This window comes from Danio rerio, chromosome 3 (assembly GCF_052040795.2).
Source record: "Danio rerio strain M-AB ecotype USA chromosome 3, GRCz13ab, whole genome shotgun sequence".
Classification (NCBI taxonomy): domain Eukaryota; kingdom Metazoa; phylum Chordata; class Actinopteri; order Cypriniformes; family Danionidae; genus Danio; species Danio rerio.
The window spans coordinates 32221684-32232866 of record NC_141023.1 but is presented as its reverse complement, the minus strand read 5'-3'; the positions used below and the strand labels follow the sequence as shown (position 1 = coordinate 32232866).

Below are 11183 nucleotides of genomic sequence, written 5' to 3'. Positions count from 1 at the left end.
ATTAAGGTAAAGACATGTGCAGCTTGACTCATGTATTCAGCATTAAACTTAAATGGAATTTTTATGTTTTCATTATAATAGGTTCGTTATAAAATATTAAAGTGTATATATAATGCATTAGTTCATATGATTTAAGTAATGTTTTCTATTCATTTTGTAGTAAATGAGGAAATCACAACAGCAATATTGTTATACAGTTTGATATATTTAACTTCGGCCCATGGATATACCTATCCTAATTAATTCAAAGATTATCTATCTCATATTTTAGTGATAGTTCACTTGATGCTGTCACAGAGTAAACGGTACTGATTTTCCTCAAAAGTTTACACAAACAGAAATACCTACTTCAGACCATTTAAAAACTCTTTTTTTTTCAGTATTTACAATGTAATGTTTGATCATAATGTGATTTCTTTCTGTGAACTGTAAAATGTCTTCAGACATGTTTATATTCATTTGTAGACAACACAATACCAATTTTAAATTAGGAAATTGATATTTTGTGTTTTTCATTCCCAATAAATAAAAACTTTTGGTATTCTGATCATTCTGATAAAAAAACAACAACAAAATAACCTATAAATGCTCAATAATACTATTTTAATTACAAATATTAAAGAAATGTTAAATGTTGTCTGCTTCTGCAAATGAAATCTCTGATGTTCCTCAGTGGTTAAACTCCTTCCTAATTGCAACATCGGCTATCAATGACACAACCAAAAGCAGAAACGGAAAGCATGGGTCAGTGTACTGCATGGGGTGAATTTTATTACAGACACTGACATGATGATGGTGATGATGATGGTACAGCGGGTGAAACTGGGAGGTATTCTTGTTTCTCTGCCTGCACCTCCCCTCTCCCACTGTCAGAGCACTCCCTCTTTCCTAAACTCTTTCTCCACTCTCTGATGCATGCCTCTGCCACCACCCCGATACGCCCCACCCCCTCTGTGACCCCGCCCAGCTCCTCCTTCTCTGGTTCTATATGCTCCTCCTCGGTGCCCGGCGCTCCCAGAATTATCCCAGTGACCAGGTCCCTTATAGTTCCTGTCCTGCCAGTGTCCATGATGTCGTGCGGAGCCGCGACTACCCCGTTTGTCTCCTCTACCCACATGTTCTCTCTCTGGATGTCCTTCCTGTAAAATTGTCTGAGTCACTTCTTTAGAAATACACTCCTTTTGCTGGCTTACTTCTTGTCCATCTTTGGGTTCTGAAGTCAGCATGTCCTGAGACACAGGTTTGTTTTCTTCATTGGTCAAAGGCTGCCTGAGCTGTGCTGTATTTTCACTAAGTTCACATGCCTGTCTTTGTGCTGTGCTTTCTACCTGTGATGTGGTGTTTGTCGGGCCTGAGTTTGCAGAATTAATCTTATCAGATGATTGTATGTGTTTGCCCAGTCGCTCCTCCCCAGGTGCAGGCACCATGTGACGTGCTGGTCCGCCTCTCCCGGCTCCTCTTCCTCTGCGGCCTCTCTTAAAGTCGCCTGTGTGTTTTCTTTGTGGTTGGCCTGCAGTGTGCTGATTTTGAGAGGTTTGGATTGTGCTAGTGGAATCTGGGGATGAGGAAGGGAGTGACTGAGTAGATTCGGCACCAGAAGAATCTGTCATACCAGGTGTGTCGGATAGATTAACAGGAGCCTGGAGAGAGAAGAAAATCCCTTGTTCATTTATTTATTTATTCAATCATTTAATTGCACACTGATATTGAGAAACTTTTTACAACTTTTAAAGACATTCTCAGAATATTTTAAGACCTCATCACCACTTTAAGCTTTAATCAGTATCAAACCTTTAACTTCATAAATAGTTGTAGTTAAATAAATCAATGGAGCACAAGCATGCAACAGAACTCAGATAAGCTCGGAAACAACAAAGCTTAAAGCAGGGGTCACCAAACTTATTCCTGGAGGGCCGGTGTCCTGCAGATTTTTGTTCCAACCCTAATCAAACACACCTGAACAAGCTAATCAAGGTCTAACTTGGTATACTTGAAACATCCAGGCAGGTGCGTTGAGGCAAGTTGGAACTAAACCCTGCAGGGACACCGGCCCTCCAGGACCGAGATTGGTGACCCCTGGCTTAAAGAATAAATGGAGAGGTTATTTTCAACGACAGGCTTCATCCACTGTTTAAACTCCTCTTTCTTCAACCAGGAACTCACATTTTCAGATTTCCCATTATATCGCTCTATGATTTTGCTACATGTGGAGATCGTCACATCACCTTCCTGCGTTAGGCGGAAATTACGTGACATCACTCGGATGAAGGAGCTTGGCCGCCCTGGCCCAAATTAATTGCGTGGATCGAGCATGCTGTTGTCAATATTATGAGGAAAATAAATATATTTATGCATTTTGGATTCAAACACTTTTGACAACGCTTGAACATAATTTAAGACCTCATAAAAAAGCAACTAAGACTTTTTAATACATTTTAAGGGCCTTAATTTTCTCGTAATTGATTTACCGACTTTTAAAACTTTTTACAACCCCCCCGGACACCCTGATATATTTATTTGAAAACGTTTATTCTAATTTTCTCAGGACTTACAATTTGTAAGTTATGTTTGAGCGATATGTTGTGATGTATTTTACAATTGAGCCCACATTTCCAATAATAAAACCATTTCATATGGTCATGTTTTTGCATAAAAAAACAAAAAGGGGACCTGTTTATTTAGACATGTTTACATTCATTCTTAGTATACATATCAATATTTTAAAATTTACATATGGAAAAAAATGAAACTGATTTTCAATCAAAAACTAATACATTTGTTATTTTTACATATTGTCATTATATATACAGTAGAAGTCAGAATTATTAGTAACAGTAAATAATATTTTACTAGATATTTTTCAAGTCACTTTTATACAGCTTAAGGTGACTTTTAAAGGCTTAACTAGGTTAATTAGGTTAACTAGGCAGGTTAGGGTAATTAGGCAAGTTATTGAATATCGATGGTTTGTTCTGTAGACTATATAATAATAATTCACCTTAAAATGTTTTATCAAAAATTAAATACTGCTTTTATTCTAGCCAGAAAAAAAACAAATAAGACTTTCTTCAGAAGGAAAAATATTATGAGACATACTTTAAAAATTTCCTTGTGCTGTTAAACATAATTTGGGAAATATAAAAAAATAATAATAATGCAAAGGGGGGCTAATAATTTCAACTTTAAAAATGTCAATATTTATATTAAATATTGGAGAAAATGTTATCAGACTTTTATAGAATAAAACTAATATTAATATTTCACTAATATTGTGCCTATTAAATCCATTCAAACAAAAATAAAGTTAGGAGACCCTATTGAATTTCATGGTTTCCCTTATCAGGACTTAATACCAGAAACTATATGGTCCTTAAAAGTCTCAATATTTGATAAAACATCAGGGTAGGGTTGCACCAGCTGATTGTAGGTATGTAAAGTCCACACTAGGGGCTTAGTAACTACTAGCTTGTTTGTAACAAAATTTTATTCTTAATTCAGTTGTACCACATGCTCTTAAGGCAAACTGTAGTTAGTAGGTCAAAACCTCTCTGTAAAGTCATGTGTAGTCACTGAATAACGTAATATTCAATAAAAAGCATTTAAATGATTAAACTTCTTTAAAATTCTGCAACTAATGCACCTTTATATAACTTATATAACACCTGCATTGTGAGCCGTGAAAGCAGCAAAATTCAATGAACATGAAGTAATCAAAACATTAAACTTGAATTATTTTACACTTCACACATGAAAGAGGAAAGAACAGGAAGAAAAATTCAGCCATGAAGAAATATTCATATTAATTGATGGATACAAAAAACACAAAACACTCCTTGAAAGAAAATTAAACTTCTTTCATAAACCAAAATAAAATGCGAGATTTGGGAGGAAATTAAGGCAGTGAATATTGGAAGATCATTCTTCATTATGATCGCGAGCTCCTCTATGTAAACTAATCTCACAGTCGTCTCCTTGCTACCGTTATATGGAGGGAGGCTGCCGTAAATGTTTGGTTGGAGCGTAGCGTTACAATTAACAGTTCAGGGGTGCATCCAGAGCCGGAGTGGGACTCTTTTTCAGCCCTGGAGTTTCAAGCCTCAGACCGGCCCACCTTAGTTCACCACTGACTATATTAAAATAAGGTTATTTCCAATTCAGTTTCTAATTACACTATCACGTCTTTTTTTGAGAAAACAGCTTTTTTAGAACTTCAAATGTCCAACAACCCTTACAGTATTATGTCTTAACAATAAAAAAAAAAAAAAAAGTTACTCAGACAAGGACCGAACCCAGGATGGCCGCGTCATAATCTAACGTACTACCCACTGTACCAGAACAGCTGTTCTTTGATTGGTGACTTATCTAGTTATATCATCAGCACAAGGCTACGAGAAAATAGATAAAAAGAGCAGAGCTGCGGTAAAATAATGAATAAAGAAGGCTGTGGTCAAGTAAATAAATAAATTATTTTTAAAAAGTGTGACTGCTGAGAGCAACAGATTCTGGAACTAGGGACACCGGCCCTCGCGGCCAAAAAATGGACCGGCCCACCGGGAATTCTCCCGGTCCTCCCGATTAGCCAATCCGGGCCTGGGTGCATCACAAAAATGTTTAGTAATGTGTAAGTTGTAACTTAGTATCCCTTTAAGTCACAACTACGCTATGTTTTAACTTATGCACTGCTGGTGCAACCGGCCCCAGATGAACAACATCATGAACATCACATGAAATCTTTTTTTTTTTGTTTGTTTAAATAAAGACAGAAAGGCCATGGGTGACAATGCTAAGTCACCATACGATTCAGACACCCATAGATCCACTTATTTCAGTAATTACTTAAAGTAACCATTTTCTGTGGGACATTATCAGTCTCTCAGATCATTCTGGAGGAGTTCTGCTCTGGACTTTGACTGGACTATTGCAACACCTTCATTTTTTCCCAGCTGTTCTGTAGTAGATTTGCTGGTGTTCATAAAATCCCTGTCATGTTACAAGAGCCAATTTTGTCAATGCTTTAGCTTTTACACAGGCATTAACACACACCCCTGCTGGTTATCGGTTACAGCCCTTTACTGATATTGTCTTGCACATTTCGTGCTATATTTTGTTCTTCTTCTGAGTTTTATTTCCAAAAGTACAAGACTTGCCAAAGATCAGATCATTTTTAAAGTCTAGACATGGAAAAATTGGAATTTAATAAGGAGTCCTGACTTGTTCACACGACTGTGTTTAATACAGACTCCTGCATAAATCATGTTCATGGATAAGCTAGGAGTGCCCAAACTTTTTCTTATAAGAGGTAAAAAACAAAACTTGACTGAGGGCTGAAGTTAAATATATTAAACTGTATTACATATAATTTTCCATGGGTAATTTCCTAATTTACATTAATTTATTTGCTAATATTTAGAAATCATTAAAAAACTTGAAACTTATTAATTAAAAAATGCAGTATCATTTTTAACATTTTATAATGAACTTATTATAGTAAAGACATAAACAATCCTATTTAAAACGTTGCGTTCAATTTAAAATGATGATCTGTCAAAGGCATTCCCCATCTTTCTCCCTCTCTTTTCCTATAGGAAGGCGGGCCAAACCAAAAGTTACCACGGCCCAACTTTGGGCACCTCTGAGCTAAAGTATTCAAAACTTATTATTATCATGGTAGTATAAAGTATAGTAAGGCCGAAAGTTGCTGATTGCTGATGAGAGATGAGCGAAACACAGCCCTAAACAGCTGAGCTTTCATTATGTCACAGTCCACTGCCTCCTGTTCTTGCAGTCATGATCATGTGGTGAAGCAGAGCCATTTCATCAAACTTAATACATTTTTAATGCTGCTCTAAGCAGTCAAATAAAGTGCACAATATATTTAAGTGTCTCCCTGTTTCCTATAAATGCTATTAAAATTGATATTAAATTAAATTGATATTAAAATGAAGAAATCTTACATACTTCGCCTTTAAAGTATACAATATAAATATACAATACCTCTGCAAAGAGCATTTGGCCAGACCACAGACTGCATAAAACATGCAAGATCATTTTATTCCATCTAGGATTTACCTCGTTAATGTGAATCAGGAATCGATTGGACTCCGCTTCTGGGTCAATAACTCCACCCTTTTCCTTCTGTCGCTCTAGAATCTTCTGGAGGGCTTCCCATTTCTTCTTAAATTCCCCACCGATGACCGCATCCTCCTGCTGTGAGTGTGAAGCAATAATACACACAATGTTCATGTGTATCCAGAGCATGTGACCAGTGAGCACGCATAAGGGTGAAGAGCTTTCCAACCACACATCCTGGCATAGTCAGATAACAAGAGGCAGCACATGGGACAATGGCACACTGTTGTAAAAAAAAAATCCACTGCTTGGCACGAAACACAAGAGTGACTTTGTCCACTTGACATTTCTAACAATGATAAAACGTCATGCCCAGGCCAGTCTAGCTTGACCCAACTGCAAACACTGTGTCCACTGAGAATTATATAGTGCATCTTACCTGACAGAAAACTGGAGCAGGCGAGGAAAGGAGTGCATCCAAATCATAGGTCAGAGACTCTCGACAGACAGGGCAAACAACAGCTAACTCCTGTAAAAAAAATCATAATAATTCAAATGTTATCAGAAAATAAAAATGATCTCAGTACCTTTATATGCAATATTTAATTTCGTGTCACCAAAATATAATAAGTACGTAATAACAGAATTGTTTAAAGCAATGTGTTTTTATAAAGGCAAATTCATAGTATTTGACATAGAATGGAGGGCATAAAAGAACACAAAATAAGGCTCCTCACCTCTTCTTCTGTCCTGTCTCTGGTTTTATCCTCCTCCAGCTCCCTCTCACGGTCCTTCAGCTCCATCTCAGAGTGGGTGATGTAGCGCCCCAGACAGTGAGAATGGAAATAGTGATAACAGCTGGTCTTTGTGAACACTTCACCCTCCTAACACGAACAGAGCAAGAAAAAAATCATTAATAAAGATTTTTACACAGGCCACAGAACACCTTGAGTGTATATTTTTTTGGACAAATAAAATGCCACACCTTAAAGTCATAAAGGCAGATGACACAGTTTCCATGGGGAATATTGCTATCAGTCAGGATTTCTTTGGCTCTCTATAAAGATGAAAGATACATTTTTGAGACAAACACAACACAATCAGTATATACACTACTATTGAAAGGCTTTGGGGCCTGTATACACATCTACAGAAGTTTCCAGAAAAAAATTCTAATACACTGCTCAGCAAGGCCGTGCATTTTATACACAGTCCAATTTAAATGTATGGGACCAGTATGATTTCATATAACACTTATTTTGTATAGAGTCCTTGTTACACATGTTCTGTGAACTTACTGTAGTAATAACAGTAAATTATAATTAGCATTAAAGCGCCAGCAGTTTATTCTTATTACTTAGTACTTACATTTATAGTTACAATGTAACAATGACACAAAAATAAAATGGTGTTTTTGACAATTCTTCTGAAGTATTATGTATTATTTTACACAACAATATGGAACAAACAAATTTGATGCCAACACAAATAATATAGAAGTACTTCCTCACAACTTCCAGTATTAAGACTGCCACTCATTAAAAAACACAACAGAATAGCCTAAAAAACCTGAAATATATATATGGAAGAACGTGTTAAATAAGTGCTGGAAGACAACTTCAATTCTCCAACACAGTATTGAAGTTTAAAATATTTCTGCAATGCAATGTCAGTTTCACATGATCCTTTTAAAACTATTGGTTTGGTTTGGTTTGGTTCTCCAAAATGGTTCTTCTTTATATCAGTTGCAGGACAATACACTCTAAACTGAAAACTGTGCCATCATTTACTCATCCACTTTACCTATTGCAGTTTCTGCACTCTGTTGAACACAAAATAAAATATGTTAAAGACTGATGGAAAGCAGCAGCCATTAACTTCACTACTATTTTTGTTCTTACTATGGATGTCAATGGCTGTTGGTTTTCAACATGCTTCAAAATACCTTTTTTGTGTTCAACAGAAAAGAAACTCAAACAGGTTCTAAAACACTTAAAAGGCAAGTAAATGACGACAGAACTTTAATTTTAGGGTGAATTTTCCCTTTTATATTTTGTAAAAACATGCAGTTTTTGATTATTTTTACATTTTAAATGAGCTGTATTTAAAGTAAGAAAAATGAAAGTAGTGGCATGGCCAAGTATGTTATCCTATAGTCAGAATTTGTGTTCTGCATTTACACAATCCGAGTGAACACACAGTATCTATTGGAAATGAAAATCTTTTGAAATCTTTTTGCTAAATAAGTATTAATTCATAAAAAAATACAGACTTTGTGATCCCAAAATTTTAGGAGGAAATTAACCCTTTTCACAAGACTGTTATCATGTGTTTAATGGTCATAAGCATCTTAAACCCTTATAATGTTTTTAATATTTAGATTTTTTTTTAAATGTATAAACATTTATATGTATTTACATATGTATTATATCATCTTTGCATCAAATTACAAAAAACTTGAAAAAAAATATTGTACTCCTATTCACTCTGCTCTAAGTTTACCAACTATGACAACTATCGCTACTGAGAAGCCCGAAAAATGTGAAAAGAATCCATAAAATTGTATTATATTATTAACTAAATAATGATTTAAAACCTCTATGAGCTGGTACAGTACAGGTGTCCCCACGCATTCCTCTGCCTCCATCTGCAAACTCTTCTGCAAACTACAAAATAAAAAAATAACCTTGTGAAAACACTGGAAAAAAAGTGAAACAAACGATTCTAAAGTCGAACAAATTAACAGATTCTAATTATAATCATCAATCACCTGAGTAGTTTATCATCCGAGAGTCCACGTGGATTGTGAATAGAAATGTAAGGGTATGAATATGGATACTGGAAGTAAATTAAAAAGGCCAACATTAATACAAAATTCCTATGAAAGAAATTACATGTTAATACAAGACATGCTAGCCTTGATCCATTAAAATCTAATTCATTTACTAATAAAACAAAATCCAATCAGTAATAGACAGCACTAAAGAAGTGGCATATATTTGTAAAAGTACAAAAACTCAATAATTCACCACTCTGGAACTAGAAGCTGCTTTCTGAGCAGTTTTAGAATACTGAAATGTAAAGATTTTGAGTTTCATAAAGCAAAAAGTATACGGCAAAATGTATGTGCTTTTTATGAGTTGTACACAACTTAAAACAAATAAAAGGCAATGAATACAAGAATGAGAGAAAAGAAAAGAATGAGAGAAATTATTTTAAATGTTACTTTACTTCCATTGGGAATAATGGCATTACGTACATATATAATATGTAATCATGCAACCCAATAAAAAATAACTGTAATCTCATAATAAGCATTTATTTATAATATACATTTCATTTGTCTTTTTTTTATTTTTTTTTATTTTTTTAGCAATTTAACCAACAAACCTGAGAGTCCAGATCCATTGTGAGTGTCAGTCGGACAAACTGAGAGAGACAGTCCTCTGCAGTGGAGGGATGGAGCACCAAACTGACAGTCCACCCCCTAACAGAGACAAATGTGTAAACCACACAGTGATTATTGTATAAGCTGATGACACTTAACTAAATTATTACCTCAAGCTGTTATTAAAATAACTAAAATAGCAATCAAATACATTTACCCCTCATCGTTCTGAGTAACGTTGAGTTCATCCAAGTAGATAGACTGCAGCACTTCAATTTCAGAAAGGACGCTGTGGAGTAAACAAATGTGAGCTGAATTTCTAGTACAACTGCAAGTACGGCAATAGCATGACACATCAGATGAGCAGAAACAAAAGCACGTTTACCACAGCGACTGCAGTAACACACTTGGCCAGTTGTTTACTTGGATACTGATAATGCAACGCCCATGACTACCGGTTGAATAAGAGCAACTTAACCATGGATGATACCCTCGGACCAAACTATTTCAGTCGGTGATCTGTTTTTGGTGCTTTTTGGTCTGTATTACTGTTACTATTTACACGGTATGTACTATTTAGTCATCTATCGCATATTATTAAGAAGTGCGCAGTACAGTTCGACTAATTTAAGTCTTACATGTAAGATATGTTCGGTTTATATGTCAACAACCAATGTTGTATATATGAATTATTAATAAATACACGTTTTCTGTCAGTATTTACCAGCAGCACAATACTCACTCGCTCTCGGCAGCCATGGTCGCCCGATGACGTCACGGGTCCACGTCACGACACTGGTCACGTGACGCAGAGCAAACAGATGGGAACTTAATGGATTTACCATTCAACAAACTTGATCCAGAGGTCAAATTATATAATTAAAGAGAGACAATGCAGGTTAAAACCGCGCAAACGTCCATTTTGAAATATTGAGCGCTCAAATACGCATTTAAATGTATCATTTGTCGCACTTAGTCAATTTGTATCAGTAGATTTGTTACATTGTTAAAGGCCGTTTCCTCAAAATGAGTTTTTTTCCCAGCATTTAAACACACCCCAAACGTTAGGGTTTTTTTTCAAGAGGGATAATATGATTCCACATTAAATCATATCAAGTATAACAGGCCCGTAGCCAGCCTGGTGAAAGGGTGGTTATTTTTTTCTCTCATTTTTTTTTTCTTTTTAAGCGGCTGCTTACCCCACTTATTGGTGAAGTCCACCCCAGGTCATCATAACCACAATTTTGATTGTACCAAAAACATTTCCTGAATATTTAGAATACTTTTATTTAATTTTATTATTATTATTTTTAACAAAACATACAGACTAAAAAAAAAAAAAAATATATATATATATATATATATATATATATATATATATATATATATATATATATATATATATATAAATATATATATATATATATATATATATATATATATATAAATATATATATATATATATAATGAAATATATAGATTCAACCACCCCCACCCATCCCCTATGTTCTCTTTAAACTGGTGTATCCAATGAATAGAAGTTAACAGAAAACAAAAACAAAGTACAGTATCAGTTGGATCCTGGTTGTTTTGTGCAATAAACATGAAGATTTTATCAGCTGCTGAAGTCCAGATCGTTAATTTACTCGTTTGTACCAAGTTCACTCGAGCTGTGAATAATTCCTACATTATAATGTCCTGAAGTTGTACCAACCACCTGCACGTG

At 35.1% G+C, this 11183-nt stretch overlaps 2 protein-coding genes across 6 annotated transcripts in view; both read right to left on the bottom strand.

Annotated features, from left to right (window-relative positions):
• tbc1d10b (TBC1 domain family, member 10b) overlaps positions 1 to 11183 on the bottom strand; it is a 442453-nt gene that overhangs the window by 117320 nt on the left and 313950 nt on the right. The window lies entirely within an intron of this gene.
• Positions 746 to 10258, bottom strand: rnf25 (ring finger protein 25). Of its 4 annotated transcripts, none has more exons than XM_087241823.2 (11): positions 9843 to 10233; positions 9675 to 9746; positions 9460 to 9556; positions 8840 to 8907; positions 8666 to 8735; positions 7055 to 7126; positions 6807 to 6953; positions 6509 to 6598; positions 6070 to 6207; positions 1982 to 2080; positions 746 to 1640 (listed from the first exon to the last, which is right to left on the bottom strand). In XM_087241823.2, the coding sequence occupies exons 3-11, from the start codon at positions 9475 to 9477 to the stop codon at positions 870 to 872; spliced, it is 1473 nt and encodes a 490-aa protein (XP_087097949.1). In that variant the 5' UTR covers positions 9478 to 9556; positions 9675 to 9746; positions 9843 to 10233; the 3' UTR covers positions 746 to 869.